Source organism: Schistosoma mansoni, chromosome 1, assembly GCF_000237925.1.
Source record: "Schistosoma mansoni strain Puerto Rico chromosome 1, complete genome".
NCBI classification, from domain to species: domain Eukaryota; kingdom Metazoa; phylum Platyhelminthes; class Trematoda; order Strigeidida; family Schistosomatidae; genus Schistosoma; species Schistosoma mansoni.
In genome coordinates, this window is record NC_031495.1 from 63775735 (window position 1) to 63796558 (window position 20824).

At 38.1% G+C, this 20824-nt stretch overlaps 2 protein-coding genes across 2 annotated transcripts in view; both read right to left on the reverse strand.

Annotated features, from left to right (window-relative positions):
• The window catches only part of Smp_001180 (hypothetical protein), a gene marked incomplete at both ends in the record, with an annotated part of 64869 nt that extends 50285 nt beyond the window's left edge, over window positions 1–14584 (reverse strand). The window contains one exon of the mRNA XM_018795179.1: window positions 14464–14584. Coding sequence (XP_018649517.1) covers window positions 14464–14584 — 121 coding nt within the window. The remainder of the gene's footprint in view (window positions 1–14463) is intronic.
• A 429-nt stretch (window positions 14585–15013) lies between these two features.
• Window positions 15014–20824, reverse strand: part of Smp_001170 (eukaryotic translation initiation factor 3,subunit 10 (theta)) — a 32432-nt gene continuing 26621 nt past the window's right edge. The window contains exons 20-21 of the mRNA XM_018795180.1: window positions 17438–17482; window positions 15014–15250 (exon numbers count right to left, since the gene is read on the reverse strand). Coding sequence (XP_018649518.1) covers window positions 15223–15250; window positions 17438–17482 — 73 coding nt within the window. The 3' untranslated portion in view covers window positions 15014–15222. The remainder of the gene's footprint in view (window positions 15251–17437; window positions 17483–20824) is intronic.

Consider the following 20824-nt stretch of genomic DNA (forward strand, 5'->3'; position numbering starts at 1 on the left):
CCTAACCCTTCTATCCCATACAAACCAACAAATGCAGATGAAGACAATCAGTGTGGCAGAAATCTCTGCATTAGTAGGCCTGTAGAAGACGAGCATATAATTACTGACAAGTGGGAGGTCAAAGAAAACACTACGTCGGGAACTGTAAGCAGACATGAAAAGAATGAATAGTAACTGGAAACAGCAGTAAGGGATTGTCCGGGACAGATTTCTATGGAGAATGCTGATGGGTATTATATACTCTTCTACAAGGAGTAACAGGAGTAGGTAAGTAAGTAAGTAAGACCTAATCGAAACAGCCTGACCAGTACTGACGTTTTAAGGAGTCCGAACAAGGTTTTTACATGTATGCTTACTTACCTACTTAAGCCCGTTACCCCTCATGGATAAACACAGGCCGCTCACCAGCATTCTTCATCCAACTTTGTCCTGGGCAATCGCTTCCACTTCTTTCCACTTAACATTCATCCTTTTCATATCTGCTTCTATTTACCGCTGTAATGTGTTCTTTGGCCTTCTTCTTTTACGCTTCCCATCCGGATTCCAAGTTAGGGTTTGCCTCGTGATGCAGTTTGATGTTTTCCGTAATGTATGCTCGATCCACTTCCTAATTTCCTCTTCAGCTGGAAGCTGGTTTGTCCTCTCCCAAAAAACGTTGTTACTGATAGCATCCGGCCAGTGAACCTTGAGTATTTTGCGTAAACAACTGTTTATAAATACTTGTACCTTCTTGACGATGGATGTAGTATTTCTCCACGTTTCAGCTCCATACAGTAGGACTGACTGTGTTGACGTTCGTATTGAAGATTCTCACTTTGAAGTTAGTTGACGGTTGTTTTGACTTCCATATATTCTTCAATTGTAGAAATGCTGCCCTTGCTTTGCCAATCCTCGCCTTCACATCTGCATCCGATCCTCCTTGTTTATCAACGATGCTCCCCAGGTACTTGAATGTTTCCACCTCTTCCAGAGTTTCACCATCAAGTGTGATTGGGTTGATGTTCTCTGTGTCGTATTTCAGGATCTTGCTTTTTCCTTTGTGAATGTGGTGGCCTATTGTTACAGAGGCTGCGGCTACATTTGTTGTCTTCGTCTGTATTTCTTTGTATGTATGAGATAGGAGGGCTAGGTCATCTGCGAAGTCAGAATCGTCTAATTGATTCTGAGATGTCCATTGTATTCCGTGTTCCCCCTCCGATGTCGAATTCTTCATAATCCAGTCAATCACTAGAAGGAAGAGGAATGGGGAGAGTAGATAGCCTTGTCTGACTCCGGTCTTTACTGGAAATGCATCTGTCAGCTGTCCTCCATGCACCAATTTGCACTGTAGTCCATCGTATGAGTTTTGGATAATGTTGACAATCTTCTGAGGAACTCCATAGTGTCAAAGAAGTTTCCATAATGTTCTCCTGTCCACGCTATCAGACGCCTTCTCATAGTCAATAAATTTGATGTATAGTGATGAGTTCCACTCAACTGATTGTTCAACGATGATCCGTAGTCTCGCGATCTGGTCTGTGCACGACCGATCCTTACGGAATCCAGCCTGTTGATCTCGAAGTTGGACGTCTACTGCGTCTTTCATCCGATTCAGCAGCACTCTGTTGAAAACTTTTCCTGGTACTGATAACAAACTGATGCCTCTGTAATTCTCATATTTGCTCAGATCTCCTTTCTTTGGTATCTTGATGAGGTATCCTTCTTTCCAGTCCGTTGGCACTTGTTCCTCTTCCCAAATCTTCTTGAATAGAAGGTGAAGCATGTTTGCAGTTATTTCAATGTCTGACTTCAGTGCTTCAGCCTGTATGTTGTCAGGTCCTGCCGCCTTCCCACTTTTGATTTGTCTGATGGTCATCTTGACTTCTTCGATCGTTGGTGGAGTGACATCTATAGGAAGGTCAGTGTGTGCTGCTTCGATGTTCGTTGGGTTCAATGGGGCTGGTCTATTCAGCAGTTCCTCGAAGTATTCTGCCCATCTTTTCCTTTGTTCTTGAATCTCATTGATTGTGTTTCCTTCTTTGTCCTTGACTGGTCTCTCCGGTTTGCTATATCTCCCTGCCAGTTTCTTCCTTGTTTGCTTCTACGTACCTTACTTGTGCCTTGATTTTCTCTGCTCATGTTCGACTGTTGTTGATTGCTGTCTTCTTTTTCTTCCTTTCTTCAATCTTGTTCGGTGTTTCCATAGGGATCTATTCCTTATTATGATGCTTCTTGCAACGCAGAACCTCCTGACACACTGAAGTCAATGTTTCTTTTATTGTTTCCAGTCGTCCTTCATCGTAGTTTCTTGTTCTTTCAGTAGATCCTATAGAGCTTGGAGCCTGTTGTTGAGAGTTATCATGAATTGGTTGAGTTTGTCAGTATCTCGAAGGAAGGCTGTATTGAACCTTTGTGGTGCTGTTTCCCCAGTTTTTCGTTGTTTCCTTAGCTTCAGTTTCATCTTGGCCACAACCAGATAGTGGGGATCTGAAGCTATTTTGGATCGTCTCCTGGTTTTCACGTCTTCCTTTGACCTTATGAATTTTTTGTTGATACAAATATGATCTATCTGGTTCTCGGTGGCGTGGTCCGGTGATATCCATGTAGCTTTGTGTATACGCTTGTGTGGGAATATTGTGCCGCCTATAACCAATTTGTTGAATGCACATAGGTTTGCAAGTCTCTCCCCATTTTCATTTCTCTCTCCTAGTCCATGTCGTCCAATTACATCTTCATATCCTGTGTTGTCCACTCCAACTTTAGCATTTAGATCTCCCATCAGGATGGTGAGATCCTTTCGTGAGCACTTCTCTATAATTGATTGCTGCCTTTCATAGAACTGATCTTCATCGTCGTCGTCGCTATCATTGGTGGATGCATAACCTTGGATAACATTCATTGGGATCCCTTCCTTCTTTGTTTAGAATGATGCTTTGATTATCCTGGATCCATGAGATTCCCATCCTACAAGTGCATTTCGTGTGTCTCTGGACAGCATTACAGCAACTCCCTGAGTGTGTGGAGCATTTTCCCCTTCATGACTGGAGTACAGCAGCATTTATCCCGTATCTTGCCTTTGTTGTCCAGCTTGTGTCCAATGGGTTTCACTGATTCCGAGTACTGCCAAGTTGTATCTCCTCATTTCCATTGATATTTGACAGGTCTTCCCGGTCTACCACATTGTCCGGACGTTCCATGTACCTATAAGAAGTGTTACTCTGGTTGTTAGAAGTGGCATCGACCTCGTGAATTTCGAAAAATTTCGGCTTTTATCAAGGGGGCGTCATAATTATTCCTTCAACTCCCAGGGCAGAGTTTAAATGGTTTGAATTACTTTTTCTGGTGAGTGTTTTTTCAGCGAGTCAGTTTTTTCTATGGGATGCGGTCACTAACCTCATGCCCAACCCTCCTCCTTTACCAGGGCTTGGGACCGGCAGTGACTGTAGAAGAGCTACAGGCGGAGTTATGTATGCTTACCTGTAGTTTATAAACTGTTTACGTCATGTTACCTGCATCGTACCTAACCGAGTTGTCCAGTACGCTAGTTTCCGAATCGAAAACGCTTATCGATCCTGCAGTCTGGCTATTCGTATGAGAGAACGAATAATAAAGTCCTTTACACATCAGTGTTCCTGCTATTATCATCCAGTCTTTGTAAACGAGATCTGTCTACATAATCAATCCCTTGTTAGTCAGGGATATATACTTCATAAGTATTAATGAAGACAAGCTTAACCGTAAAATGGAAAACACGATGTAAGAAGCTAAGCCAAATTTTTCACAAATCCAGAACTTAACAATGATTATGCCCTATTAATTCATCTTGCTATTCATGCTCTCATCCAACATGTGGAAACTGATTTACACAGACTCATTTATAAATTGCCAATCACGGCAGTTTAATAGTTTCTTAATAGTAGTGAGTAAAAATGGTACTGAATGTTATATGTATGTGCACATATATGTATACCCATGTCATACTAGCTAACCGAAAAGTCAGGCATCACCCGAAAAACCTTCGATAAAAAACTCAGAAGTCTGATTAGCGTATGAACTGAGCCGTACAGATATTGTACAAAGTGAAGATAATGGACTCTACTGACACAGTATCTTACACAGAGAACCGTTAATTATGAATTAAACCATTGTGTCCTATTACAATTCAAGGACTATATCATCAAGTCAGGAAATCACTTATCCCTTACTTATAACACTTCAAATTAGGATCTATCCGAATACTGCATTCCCGGGCTAAGCTATGAAAGTCAAACAATCTGATTTAAAAACGGTCAAACAATAGTAGGTAGTATTAACACTTCAGGTGTCGTGACAATTATAGTTTAATCTGATGAGTGACGAAACATATTTAACCTACTGTTTGGACGTTTCCTGCCGTACTCAAACGTAAATGCTGAGGACTTGTCGCAAAATTGTCATTGTGACCATTATAAGAAAAATATATTTCAGTTGACAATTCCCAATTTATAACTAAAATGTGATGACTCAACCTAGGTTGGTTTTCTCGTTATTTGGGTGGAAGAGTGCAAGTGTATCAACCGACCATGGACACATCTAGTTGAAGGCGCTCGGTCACGCATCCACGCTAGATTACGAGTGAGTATGCCATGCTACGCATCCCTTACTACCTCTACCCAGACTAGATTGAAAGCTTCCCGATATATTGAAGGGCTTTAAAACATATCTTCGAACTTCCTCATCTCTGATTTTTGATTTGATTGGATTGGTATACTTCGATGATAAAGGTGTTACATGTAAACGTGTTGTCAAACTCCGAATATCTGTGGGATACTTAATTCCACTATGGAGGATTCAGAAGGTGTTGTGACTATGGTTTTCGGAAGGAAGTCCTCTTGCCAAATAGAACCACAATAAGGCCTTAGGTAAACACCAGAACAGGTCTGAGTGTTTCTGACGTCTATCTACCTAATATCCTGGGAATAAAGCACAAAAGTTCCCAAGCATTATTTGCTGATGAATCCCGAGAGGTAGAGACGGCTGTGAAATCGCAAAAGGTGATACTCAGGACTTTCACAGTAGTGGAGTGTGCGATACCGTGACCTTTCAATGAGTATAAGGTATATGTGTCATTACTGTCTCTATTTTTACTTAAAGGGAGGGGATTTCTGATCATTCAGTCCCGTGTCTTGTTCAATTCTTCTAAAAAGTCGAGATATGTGATGGACTTTAAACCACTCTCTAAACCTTTTAACTGACTGTAAATATCTGAGTTTGATAGTCAAGAGTAATACTTCTGTCCACCACCAGGATTCTGCATTTACTGGTATTAGGAGCTAGGAGGCTTCTTTTTGTCCATCCATGTATCCTACGTAGGTCGCGCCTAATAATAAAGATATTTACAAGGCCAGGCACTTGCTTCTAAATTTTTAAGATAATTTAAGTTTGGAAGAATTTATGGGCTTGATTATAAAGAATAAATCCCTCAGTAATTATTAAGGCCGTTAAATTTCAAACAAATCGCTATTTTAATCGTTTGAAGATCCTCATCAGATTAAAAGGCTAATATTTGAACGAAGACTATTGTTTCCGATAAATTCTCTTCAGGTTCTACAATTATATATCTAAATTAATAACCCGAAAATATGGTGTGGCTAAGGGCAAAGTACATCGTTTAAAGCATGTTAATTTAAGACTGCCAAACAAAATAGAATAAAATAGTTAATGATGATATGACTCATATGGAAAGTCAACTTGAATCTGTATATATGTTAAGTAGAAATTTGAGATCCATGGTCAGAATAAATGTGGTTCAGATAGGATGTGAGAGATAACAGTGAAATTACAATTTAATCAAATGTTTATTATGTCCATTATTATTAGCTTTATTCAATATTTTATAATTACACAATTCCATACTTCTTTCTGAACTACCTTAATTTTTACAGTTCCTTACCCACTCATACCTTGCCCACACTTATTTTTCTTTAACACATTAGTATGTTCTTACCTAATAAATACTTCAGTAACAGACAAATAGACTAAAAGGTTATACATCAACTATTCCTCCATGAATATTGTGTGCTCTGCTTTTCGTCCTTCCTTTTTCTTACACCTTTTTCAGCCTCCTGCAGATACTCCACCGAAAACAGATATGGCACGGGTGACTTCGTCCTACACCGTTATTAAAGCCTCAGATACTGCGGAGGGATATAAGGTCGAAGCTTTTAAAAGCCCCCAAATTCGCATGTATCTATTCTCGACCATCAGTTGTATGTTGCAACGCTACTTGCATAAAGAGGGTCAAGTGTGATATTGATATGTTTCTTACGAAATCCATTTACATTCATATCTTATGAAATATCAACCCAGCTGAGTAATTTTCAACAGTGAAAATTGTAACTTCTATAACAGTTCGATCTTGCCTGTAAACCGGCATGCCTCATGTAACAAACTGTTATTTGCGAATAAATCATTATTACATTATACTTTTTGTAAAACATAGAATTCTCAGCACAAAGTAGTTCAACAAGTTTCTGCTCCTTACTTCTTGGTCAATTCTGACGACAAATACTGAATGATCGCCAGATAGAAGTTGGCAGTCCAGTTAATTGACATTTGAGTAGTGTACATTCTTTTCTCTGCAAATTGTCGGCAACCACGATATCTCTGATTAGGCCTTCTGTAAACTTTACAGCGAAAGGTTGTACACTTTTCAGAAACGCACTTGACATAGGTTATGCAATTACTAGCTATAATGATGTATTAAAATAAACAAAATTAGGTAACTTGTTGAAATATCTAGATGACAAGAACAGGTACCCAGATGTTTAAGTAGACCGCCAATTATTTGTCCAAATAAATATCACGAGATTACAATCACTTCATAGTCCTAAATAACTCTTTCACTGATTTGTTTTGTCACGTTTAAACTGCTGGTCGGTACAGATATTCCTATTATTCCATTTTTCTAGCTGAATGTACTAATTTCAGATCTTTGCGACGATTACTTTTATTCATTTTCCACGACTATATTACAACTTCCGGGTACATATTTTATCTGTTTTTACTATTATCTTGCTGAGACGCCTCATATACATTCCAGGAAATTCACATGAAGGGAAATCGCGTCCAACAACTTTAATCAAAAATGAAAAATATGGCTAGAGAATTGATCTCCGTTTCACTCTGCTAAAAGAGAGTTGGATGGAATTTAAGAGACCCTGATGATCTGTGTTGTATTGCCTGTGTAATCAACTTTTTGGCCCCTTAGATAATGAACTTATACCAATAGAGTTTAGTTAGCAGCAAAAAATAAGATGGCCTACTCAGCGGAAAAATCTGTATGCTCAGTATGCATCGCTGAGTTGCTTTGTAGTGAGTGAGTTTGATAGTTCCATGCAATTTATAAGTTTATATTAACTCTTTTCTGGAGCCCTCACACAGTTACTAGATTCATGAGATATCCTATCTTATTCCAGTCTAGAAGAAGAAAACACCTGACACTCAAACAGTTTTTCCGATGCTTCCCAAGGAAATATAAAAAGCGATTATATGATGTGGATCACACGAACTTAGGACCAGGAATACATACTTGAAACACGGAAGGGCGGAATTACAACCAGTATGATTCAGTGTTACGTGCTCACCAGTCATGGTGGTAAAGGTGGTAAAAATAAGTCTGACGAGTGGTTGAAGTCTGTTTCAGTGAAATGAAATCTGGAAGTATTGTTATCAATAATTTCCATAGCCACACTGCTGAGAAAACAGATATAAGGCTAATGTTTTTAATCGAGAAAGCTGTCCTCTAATTACTTAATTACCTTGAACCTGGTAAGTCATCAGTTCCTGATAGGTTACATCCAAGATTGTTATCATATCACGTGGGCATTACTCAGAACCCCTCATAGTGTCGGTCAATATATATCATTTCCAAACTGAGCTTCCCAGTAATTGGAAGGGCGCTATGATTAATCTCTGTTTAAGTGTTGAAGGCGATAGACCGTGTCTAACAACCGACTTGTCAGTCTAACTAACATAGTGGTCAACCTATTTGAAAAAAACAGTTCGAGATAAGTTAATATCACACTTGACCCTCTTTATGCAAGTAGCGTTGCAACATACAACTGATGGTCGAGAATAGATACATGCGAATTTGGGGGCTTTTAAAAGCTTCGACCTTATATCCCTCCGCAGTATCTGAGGCTTTAATAACGGTGTAGGACGAAGTCACCCGTGCCATATCTGTTTTCGGTGGAGTATCTGCAGGAGGCTGAAAAAGGTGTAAGAAAAAGGAAGGACGAAAAGCAGAGCACACAATATTCATGGAGGAATAGTTGATGTATAACCTTTTAGTCTATTTGTCTGTTACTGAAGTATTTATTAGGTAAGAACATACTAATGTGTTAAAGAAAAATAGGTGTGGGCAAGGTATGAGTGGGTAAGGAACTGTAAAAATTAAGGTAGTTCAGAAAGAAGTATGGAATTGTGTAATTATAAAATAAAGTGCTGAAAACAGTATTCCGATACAAATGGCTGTCTCCCTTTTTTTCGAAGCTGTTTGAACTCTCTTTTTTGTTTTTAGATTTTATAGGGTATAGAGTGGGCTTCGTTTTTAGCCAATTGTCTAGTTTGCTTGTAATAGGATTACTCGGTAGGAAGTGGAACCAATTTAGCTTTTTTTTAATATGATCTAAAGTGGTATTTTGCATGAATAATTTCGCATCAATACCGTTGGTTCGTGACATTCCACTAGACATAAGGAGCCGTAATTAATATGTTCTGCCCTACAGACACGGGTGGATTGAAGTTATCTCCCCACCATCATGTTTGCTGGTCAGTAACGCCACCCTCCCTCCTTCTATGATGTTAGGCTCTCTTGATTGAAGTTCGTGAAGAAGCTCTCAGGCATTTAAAGAAAAAGCGCCACAAAAGATTGGATAATGAACTTCCTCTGCAGCTTCAAATAGAGTGTGAGAACAAACGTGATACTATCTGGATCATTACCGGATGGAATTGATGTACTCTAAGACACGAATGTAGACCCACTATTTTCTCTTCTCCACATCAATGAAATACTGAGACTGCTTAATCCTTCGACGTTGTTATATGCAGAAAACGTGAAAATTTGGAGAACCCACGTGCATCGAAAAGTCAACATGGTCTACCAGACAGCATGCTTTACTAAAGCCTAAATCTAAAAGACCGAAAACCAAGGAGTTTAACAGTTTATCTTACACTTACGAAAATACTGATCGTGATCACTGATATTCGACAGTTACAAAACTCTCTAGCCGAAATTAACATTTGACTTAACCAATTAGCACCCCTCACACAGACATGGGGTATTAATACTGATAAAAATCTTGAACAACTCACCAAAGCTGATTGTATTTTATAGTTTGTGGCTGAAGAAGTGACAAAAGGAATGTTGTCTCCCCACGAAGCAGTTGTATACAATCTCCCTGATCGCATACACCCAAATAAGTTGAGGGATATTTGCCTTGAAGCAAGTGGTATGCTGAACATCAACTGCCAAGTCATCCGCCTTAGAAAAAAGTTGGATAGATTGACTTGCCCTCTCCTGTTTAAGTTGAGCTGTTATAACGATGCTAAAAAATTTATTGATTCGGGCTAAAATATTGGCTCATTAATTCTATACAAGAGCACAAAAGTCACTCCTGACCTAACTCCCTGCCAACGTCGTGTAAGAAGACGTAAGGCGATAGGATCGTATGATAGTGTTATGGTAAATAACTAGATAAAGACAGTTTGCAACGCAGTGAATGATATAAAGCGCATGAACAATAAGAATGATTTCATTCCACAAACAGCAGGTCAATTCATAGATCTAGATGAGTCTGCAGATCAGAAACATCTGGATAAGATACGGATTCCACCTGTCATCAGAAAACATAACGACAGCCCTGATCGCGGCTATTCACTCAGTAAAGTATTCAAATGTGAGCCGTGTAGCGAAACACATCCAACTCAATATATTCACCTGAAAATCAGTCCTCCTCAAAGATACTCTGCAAAATGACTTGAATGAATCTAAATTCATCTCACAGAGGCAACGAAACCCTTCAGCTCTGACAAAAACGTTTGGCGGGACAAAATCCACGATACCGAATAGGGAAACACGTAAGATTAAGACCAACTGTTCTGTGGGTATTAAAAGGACAATGAAGTGGTTCTACCCGCTGATATCATGTAACTTGCCAACAACACTTCTAAGTTGCGAAACGGCTAGTGGGCTTTAGCATAACAAACCTTTTCACACACAGATTAACAAAAGTCGCCAGATTACTGATCACCCACTTACACCCTGAAGCCTAAAACCATTAATAAGCATGGTAATTATACGTTCCTCACCACATCCTATCTACATCCTCCAGGATCACAATTATAATTACTCTCAGAAAGAAATATTTTCACAATTTTCAGTACCAACCCACCACATAAAAACGGCTTCCGTGTATAATAGCTGTCGTAACTACTTTCCTTTATGTGCAGCAGACCTTCCTCACTCTCATACTAACGCAAATTGCTATAATAGAGGCTACGAGCTTAGCCATGAAAACTATTTTGTAAATAACAGTACACTTCATAGTCGGCCCGTACCAGAATCATTTGAAATAAGGCCCTTGGTCACACCTCTGTTGAAGCATATAGTCCAAGTCATTTCAAACCTTATACAGAACATAAACTTGCTTCCGCCGTACAGTTTCCATCAGAGAGTACTCCCACCCTTTCCTCCTGGGTAAAATCCCCAGGCAACTTCACTAGCGCATTTGATACATCCCCCACTAACACTAGCTATCAAAATACAGAGCTGTTGAAGAACATTCAATCTTATCAACGCTAGGTCGAACTGCAATAAAAAGAAGGATTTAGCTCTGTTTGTATCTATATATCGACCATCACCTATTATGATATCTGAAGCACGGATTAACAGCAATATTTCCAACCTATGTAAATCTCTTGATGACTATTTCCTACATAGAAGCGATAGATTGAAAGGAAGAGGAGGAGGATTTCTTAAACTCACTGTTATGTGATATGAATGAACTAAACAAACTGAAGGATTCGGTGTGGATTGCTTTAAAGCCATCGAATTATATTACCTTACTGTTCGGCTGTGTCTACCGTCAACCTAACGCATCAATAGGTGAAATAGCAGTATTATCAGAGGTATTGACACTAGCACCATCCCTCCCATTCACAGGCAAGCTCATTCGTGGTGACTTCAACATGCCTGAAATTTCTTGGTTTCCAGTTAAGGCTCAGAAACGTTACGAATCACTTATTGAATGTCTAGAACTAATACAGTGGACTCGGTACGTCAGCAGCCCTAACAGACATCAAAATATCTTGAACATAGACTTTACCAGTGGCCTCACTCCAATACTGTGTATATTGGAAAACACGTTTCCGGGTAGTGATCATAACGTTGTTGTATGTACATGTTAGTGGGATATAGATTGGACTAAGCATGTTTTATGCATGATGGTGTTGCTGCGCGCTGATTGGTTAATTTTAAACCGATCAGCCCGGACATATTATTGCAGAAAAATCTATAGGCTTCTTATGCATGTACTATAAATATATGAACGATATTTAAACTATTGATTGCTGTTCACTTATCATTATTATTTTGAATACAATTTGATTCCTGTTCAACGTGTTCTGATTTTGGGGTCTTGTCGAGTGTCATCGTATAAGAATACTAAGCAATAGGAATCGCTGGGTCGTTTATATAGCAACAAAATCACAATTATAACAGTACCCTTAATACAAAAACCATAACCGGTAGACGTATCAACTGTAACACTTCATAGAAACTATCGCAAGGTTGTTTGGAATAATTTCCACAATTACCTAAGAAGCACTGACTGGGGAACTTTCTTTACAGCAAACAATACAAACACACTATCTAATATATTTTATCACAACATCAAAAGTATCATTAACGAAATTACACCCTTAGGATACTAGAGACCTAAGTTTTCTAAAGATCTGTATATACCGGTCGGTACACGAAGGCGTCTGCAAAGACATTGTACTCGATTCCACAAATTTAATGACTTTTCCTCCTTAGTAAGGGTGACAGAAATACTTTTCCGAACAGAGGCAATACGTACACAAAACACAGCCGAATAGGAAAAACGTGCTGTCAACCTAAATAATAACTCATCTGCACTCACCATACTCCCTCAAAATAAACTTGAACGTTCTAAATCGAGAGGGAACATATTTACTAATGACAAACAAGTATATGAAGACCCTAAACTTGTTACGAAACTACTTACTGAACACTTTTGTTTCTAATTAACTAACGAAAAGCCACTAAATGATTCAGAGCCAATTCCGGCACCTCCCTGTGAAATTACTAATGTAGACTTCAATGTACAAAATAATTCTAAGGCAACTAGTACATTGAAACACTCCTACACTGATGGATCAGATGGTATTCTGGCTGGCATGCGAAAACGTGTTTTACTCCTCAAACTATTTGCGACATCACTCTCTACAGAGCGTTGCCGCACTGCCTGGAAGACTAGACACATTATTCCCAAAATTGAAAAAAGACCTGAAGCAAATGTTGAACATTACCGACCCATAAACATAACTTCAGTGGTATCTAGAGTGATGGTCTCCCAGCATGGATTTCTTAGGTCCAGATCATGTGATATATGCCTAGTGGACTACATGAATGATATAACTCTGAAACGAGGCAACAGACTCCTTGTATCAGTCCTATTTTCAGACTTTCAAAAAGTTTTTGATAAGGTCCAACACAAAAGGCTTCTGGTCAAACTACGGTCCTTCGGAATCAACAACCCACTCTATTCATGATTTAATTCCTAATGGAGGGTAAAATAATGGTAAAGTACAGTGACTGTCTCTCGTCACCTAGACCAATAACTAGTGGAGTCATCAAGGGAAGTGTATTAGGTTCACTTTTGCTTCTTATGTATATAAAGGATATATGTAACATCGTAACATTTGGGAAACCATATTTATATGCTGATGATCTCAAAATAGTATACAGCTATAAGCCTGAGGCTCTAAATGAAGATGTATCTGTGATTCAAAATGAAAACAATAACCTAACTATCTGGAGCGAAAAATGGCATCTACCATTTAACCTCAACAAGTGTGGGACCATACATTTTAGAAAGCATCCCTATGAACTACAAATTTACTCAAATCAGTAAACAATCAAGAAATTAATTAAACAGGAAGCCTAAACATTGAAGAACATACCTCCCCTACTATTTCTAAAGCTAGACGGTCAATTGGTATCATAACGAAAACTTTCTTCACAACAGACGCTAAGCTTACTTTTTACAAAATATATGTACGACCTTCCCTTGAATACTGCTCTTTTATCTTCTCTAATATGAATACCACAGAAAAACTAAGAGTAGATGTCCAAATACGCTTCAAAAACTAACTGTTAGGAAGTAACTCTACTGTCGATTACACAGATTTTTTATTTAAACACACAAACAATGGTACATGGAAGAACCGAATAGTTATGTGCCACATAAATCATTCTGTTGATGTGAGGGCTTGGATACTGCTCGGGTGCCCAGACCAAAACAGGTGATTTTCTTAAGAGGCCACACACAGAACCTTCGACCGAAAGGTCTAATCCACAAGGCAGTAGAGCAACGTCAAGAGATGCAATCCCATGGTAGCTGTTGACCAACAAATGGTTCTAATCAGTTGTCTTGTTTGTATATAATGAACAACCATCCATTCTTATTCATCTTCATTTAATGCATGCTGGAACATATTGGTTTCAAATCATGAATAAAATCGTATGTTTTCTTAAAAATTCACAGATCAGAGGTGATCAATTGCTTTTTACATTTTAGATCCACTTACGAATGCACACAATGTTATCTTAACATATTTTTCGTCTCATACACACTACAGTAAATACTTACTTTTAACGTTGTTGACATGATTTGATAACCGAGGTACCTTATACTTATTTATATTCACTAATTTTGATTATATTTCCTTAAAAAAGCCTAGACCACATTGCCGAGTAAAACGTTGGATTTACTTCATATTCAGTCACCGAGATTTAACATTCTTCTTTTTTATTATCTTTCTGCAAACTTATTCGTTCAAATTTGGTCGAAAGCTCTTATATACCTTCTTATCAACACTGAATTAGATCGATCAACTTACTTTTCCAATGTTTAACGTATCTAACCTCATCATAAAACTAAGTTGAAATTGATAATGTCACTTGTTGTTTTTGTGAAACATCGAAGAAAAAGTCAAGTTCCAGTAAGATCTCGGCGTTTCATTTAATACACCAAATCTCAGATGGGACACATATGAAGCTTATAATTTTGCCTGAACTAATGCACTTTAAAACGTTGGTTAGATTAAACTTCAAGCAGATGTAATCATATGGTCATTTTATTGTATATTATAATCTGCTCATATTTTATCCATTTCTAAAAATTGGGCAGTAATCCTTACCACATGTTTTTTGGCAAATAACGACATTTATTCCTGACATGTATCTGTGCGCCTTCAGACCCGATGTAAGAAGTAGTGATAATCTAACAAATCTGAATGTTATACAGCCTTCTTTCGTCATATGAACATAAGTTTGTGAATGAATTAAAGGTTAGAAAATAAAATTAATTACGGCTATCTTAGATACATATATTAAATTCCACTAAGAACTGACAGTTATCTGTATACTGGAAACACTAGACATTACCATCTCCTAGAACAAATGCTTGTTCTTATTATATAATCCTAATGTATCAATGGTATAATAAACAATGATGACAAAAAACATAGTTCGAGCACCGAAAACCGGATTTATTTTCTTTTTTTTTGTAATTCACAAATACATCATTAAGACTAATCATCAATTGTATTTGTGCGATGAACATTATTATTGAGGGGAATATTAATGAAAGAGAGAGAGAGAGAGAGACAGACGTGTACACAATAACATTGTCAAATCTAAATATCCTTGTTTAGACTAAACTTAATGAGTACTGAAGTTATATGCTGCATACAAATGAAAAATAATAACTAAGCAAATATATATTGTCATACAAACTGTGCAAAAATATTCTCTCTTCATAAGCCAGAAGATATACACCTTGTTTAACTTAATATTAATCAGTGTAATAACTTATACAGTAGTAAACAACAAAAACAGAATGGAGATATAAATGAGAAATAGCTGAATAAACGAGTGAAATAGTAAGTTTGGTTTGATTAATACTTCCTGTCGTCAGATAATCCACTATGATGAAACAAAAGAGGAGAAAATAAACAAATATGATAATTTAATAATAGAGCATAAATTGAAACAAAAAGTAAACACTTCTTAATGACGGGTAACTGTGTTTAATAACTTGAGTCTTGTCATAGAGTAAGTAGATGGCCCCCAAATGCCCTGGTACGACCGAGAGTGGGAAGAGTCCGCTCTCCCTCTCCAAAAGCTCTCACATGGCCACGCGTATACAACTACTACCAGGGAAGTCCTGCTCAGTGCCTTCTCTTGGCATTACTGTTGTTTACGAAATTGAGAGGACGAAAAGCGAATGACCGGCGCATTAATCGGGTTGGTGGACAGGAAAATTCCACCTAGAGGAGTTGGAAAACCCTGATTCCAAACCAATGGTGCACGTGGGCTCTAAGATCCTGCTTAGGGGACAAATGGCGTATGAATCAATCGTTGATCATCAGCTACCATGGGACTACATCTCATCACGATACTCTACTGCCTTGTGGATCAGACCTTCAGGTCGAAGGCTCCGGGTGTGGTCCCCTAAGAAAACCACCTGCTTCGGTCTGGGCACCTGAGCAGTATCACAGCCCTCACACAAATCAAATGAGATTTGTGTGGCGCATATATATCTGGTGCCCCTTTGTACCAATATTTATGTGTTTAAATATATATCAGTACACGATAATACTAGACAAAACTGATAATTTATCAGATATTTAAGAGAATCGTGCCAGATGTGACTAATTTTGACTAATATTCGAGAATTTCAAGGAAACAAATTGAGAGTACTAAACAGATCTCTGAAGTTTGTGTGGAACTACTGATCAAATGGAAGCTATCTGTGTTATGATTACCATAAGAACACACGGTTTTGGAGGATAAGTTTTTTGTGAGGGGTAGTAAATTGATATAGACTGAAAAATATTAAAGAAAAATGAAACAGCTTGTTAGTCTTCAACTAGTTCACCAGTTGATGAAATTCTGAGTTGAAAACTGTTATGAACATTTTTGCCTTGACAGACCTAACGATATGGAGGGGAAGCTTCTACTATATCCCGAAGAGAATTATGAATGGTAAACTTTTGAGAACTATTTATGGACCAATATGGTGCGAATATTTTCCATTGTATAATTGTTAAGTAACTCAATTATTCATATTCATGTTCCTTTTATTATGAGCTTTATTTTGACTTATAAACTATCACTGTAGGATTTACCATTCTTGAGTTATACCCAGTCTATTAACTACCGACTTGTGACAATAATGTAGAAGCACAATGAATGGTTGATTCATGATTGAGTAAAACTTAAAATATATTTTTTAAAATGTGTTGTAGTTAGTAAATCTGGCTGATTGGTCTAGAGATCGGGCATTCGTGCACAAAACGGTAGGTCCTGGGTTCGAAACCTCTCTGCCAACAGCAATGACTCCAAGCGTCCCAATTTTTATTCATCGTATATACTACCGATATCTGTCGACATTAGTAGCACACCAAAAAACACTCATCGTTTCTCGTATGTTAAAGTGTTATATCCCGCTGAGAATAATGTGAACGGTAACTGTTGAAATATATTTCTAGACTAGTAATATACATATATTTTTATTGTGTAATTGTTAAGTAATTCAAATATTCATATTCATATTCCTTTTATTATAAGCTTTATTTTGACTAATAGACTACTACTGTACGGTTTACCATTCCTGAGTCATCCCTACTCTATTAATTACTGTTCCCCTTATCCACAGCCACATTCAGCTGAATCTTGTACAAATGTTATTTTCTATTTTATGGTACGATTTGGTCTGTTTGTTTGGTATATAAACTCAGTATGTTTGAAATATCATGATTCATATTGCAGAGGCTGTTATTGGTGTTCTTGACTTAACTGTCTGGGCTAGGAAGAAAGCAGGACCGACAAGTACTCTGGACTGCTCGTTCGAGTTTCATGTGTCACTGGTCCGATCGTTAAATCACTGCTTTCTAATAGGCGAGCCACAAGTTTATAACAGTTTCATTATCGAGGTTTTGGGATGAAATTTTCATAATTAGCCATATCAATCATTCCAAACCGACCTGAATGACTAGTCAAAGTAACGTAGGCGAAACCCAGTAACAGATAGGTAAAGTAGGACATTCACATCTCAAGTGAAATGAAGAAAAATGATTATGTAAACCAATTTTTTAAACAACAACTTACCTAGAAATTCGTGAAGGGAATCCTGAGCTACCGAAAGGTCGTTTCCTTTAGAAAAATAGAAAAATTATGAAAGTCATTTAAGAATCTTTCAAATTAACAATAAAAGATACAACAACAATAACTGGATAGTGGGATGAGATGATCATTAATACGATGTGATATATATTAATGCAATACATATTTCGCACAATGCGATTACGAATTACTTGTTAGACTCATCCCACAATGAATCATATATACACCTTTAAAACAATCAGTGGAAAACAGAATGGAAATCCGGTTTTCTAAGAGTCGTTCTCAATAACTTACAGAACTGTAGACAAAAAATGCCCTGGTGCGGTTGAGAGTGGGGAGAGTTCACTCTCCCTCTTGAAATGCTCTCACATGACCACGAGCATACAACCAATATTAGGAAAGTCCTACTCAATGACTTCTCGTGACGAAAGTGCTTTCTACAAAATTGAGAGGGCGAAAAGCGAATGTCCGGAGCTTTAATCGCACTGGTGGACACGGAAAATTCACCTAGAGGAGTTGGAAAACCCTGATTCCAAACCAATGGTGCACATGGGCTCCATTATCCTGGAGGAACGAATGGCATATGAATCAATCGTTGGTCACCGGCTACCATGGGACTGCATCTCATCACGATGCTCCATTGCCTTGTGGATCAGACATTTAGGTCAAAGGCTTCGCGTGGTGGCCCTCTAAGAAAACCACCTGTTTCGGTTTGGGCACCTGAGCAGTATTACGACTCTCACACAAGTCAAATGAGATTTGTGCGGCGCATATGTATCTGGTGCTTCCTTGTACCAATATTTATGTGTTTAAATAAATAAATAATAAATGAACAGTTTAATTGTTTAGTATTCACATAAAGAAAAACTCGTTACAAATAGGGCACTAAGATGGATGTCACACACACACACACAAAGAAATGAGAATATATTGTGGAAAAATAGGAGTGGAAGAATTATATAGAACAGAAAAAGCTGAAATACGAAGTATTATTTACTCAGCTCAACAAGGGTTAAAGCATGAAACTGGATGAATTTCCTAGCAAAATTATTAAGTTAGGATTGCTATTGTTTCTGAACAAAAGAACGCTTAAGATGTCAAGCTTGGACGAGAAGTGAGGTGACCTAAGGCTGACTTCTCTGAAAATTGCTTAGCATACACATTTAAACATAAGGCTACTTGACAGAATGAAGTTGATGGTGGACTATTGTTCACTAATATGATAAATAAATGAACAGCTGGGATGTGAAACGTCAAAACTGATGCTTTTTGATTTGATGGGCAAAAATTGAACTAGATGGTCAGGTCTTCAGTCAGTCACAACGTAGAACTTCGTACGTACGTACATCAGTTCGAATTGCTATACCACATTAGCACAAAGATTCAGTTGTCGATTCAAATCACATTGTGGTAGAAGTAGTAAGAGTATAAGCATTTGATCGGAAAGATTAGGGTTTGATGATGTTATTGAAGGAGTATAATCCAATGAAATAAATTTGGAGAGAGAAAAAAGATAGAGACATGAAAAATTCAGAAGATTAGAATTTGGTAGAACACAAAGAGTGGATGCACCTTCGCCATTACAAACGAGTTTGAGCCATGTCATTCAAGATCTCTAACCATCGATTGCTATCATCTCGCGAATCCCAACCAGGTAGTCTACACCTACCGGCATGGCTCAGTCCAATTGTCAGTGACTTCATAGCTTTGTGCCACGTAATGGTCTGGCCGCCCCTAGGTCTTAATTATATGGGAAAATTAGTGACCCACAAAACACAGTACCAATAACCCATTTGATATGCAACATCTCATATGTTTATTTTAGATTAAAGTATTTTATTCTCACAGGACAAAAAACTTACTACGCTGATTGTGCTTCATCACCATTTATATCAAGGTGCTAGAATTAGTAATTCTGTCTCGTGAGGAGTTATCACTCGACTACATCGTATAGGTGCACGCTATCACAGTAACCAATCAATCAGTTTATTAACATAAACCATAGCCTGACTTCTGAATAACGGTAACAGCGGTAAAAACAGTGAGTTTAACCAACAGATTGAAGGTCTGACCATTATACTATTGAATAAGGGTTTGGAAACCAGTTAGTAGTAATTAGTGTGCAGCTAGACATCACTTAAACAGTACTTTGTAAACAAATCACATTAACATTATATCTTTTAGATCATACACGAAGGTAAAAACAATATCAACTCCTATCTTAACGGACGATGTTTGTCGGCGTAGGAGCGAGCTGGAAGAAAGCTAGATGTAGCCACATCAAAAACGTAGCGTCCATTCATGAACCCAACGATTACTGAACTTAAATCATGTAAGTAGGTTTTTAGACTGCCTGGTTGATTTCTGTGCAATAACTGCGATCATCAGATGGAGGCTTTGTGTAACATGTTTAGGAATCGGTTATTAATGGCACAAAAGCGTCCAGGTTTCCTCATCTTTTCAATTATGAGTGCCCTTTCGATTCCATCTTTTTGAACCATACTCTCAATATTCATTGTTACTACACAACACTGATCTTGCATAACTCATCATGTTACATTCATCTCGTCCTAATATGGTATCGTAAGTTGAACCAATGCACATATTCGACAAGCTTTATCCTGATCAAGACTAATTGTCGCTATACAAACAGACGATGATCATTGGCTAATTATATACTGATACGAAAAAAAGAGAAGTGTTTCACAAATCGAAACATTTGAATAGATTTATGACATGTATGAAATCAGTAGCTGAACTGATCATATCGAAACTATTATTATTTATTTAGACTCATAAATACTAATACAAGGAAGCACCAGATAAATATGCGCCGCACAAATCTCATTCGATTTATGTGAGGGCTATGATACTGTCCAGGTGCCCAAACTGAAGCAGGTGGTTTTCTTAGGGGACCACACCCGGAGCCTTCGATCTAAAGGTGTGATCCACAAGGCAGTGGAGCATCGTGAGGAGATGCAGTCCCATGGTAGCCGGTGACCAACGATTGATTCATACGCCATTTGTTCCCTCAGGATACTGGAGCCTATGTGCACCATTGGTTTGGAATCAGGGTTTTCCAACTCCCCTAGGTGGACCCTCCGTGTCCACCAACCCGGTTAAAGCTCCGGACATTCGCTTTTCGTCCTCTCAATTTCGTAAACAAAGCCCCCGCCACGAGAAGGCAGTGAGTAGGACTTCCTTGGCAGAGGCTATATATTCGCGTGACCATGTGAGAGCATTTGGAGAGGGAGAGAGGACTCTCCCCACTCTCGGCCGCACCAGGGCATTTGGGGGCTATCGAAACTATAGAGATGTACAAGTATACAAACATACTTTGTCTTAATACATTCTATAAATACTTTGATCTGT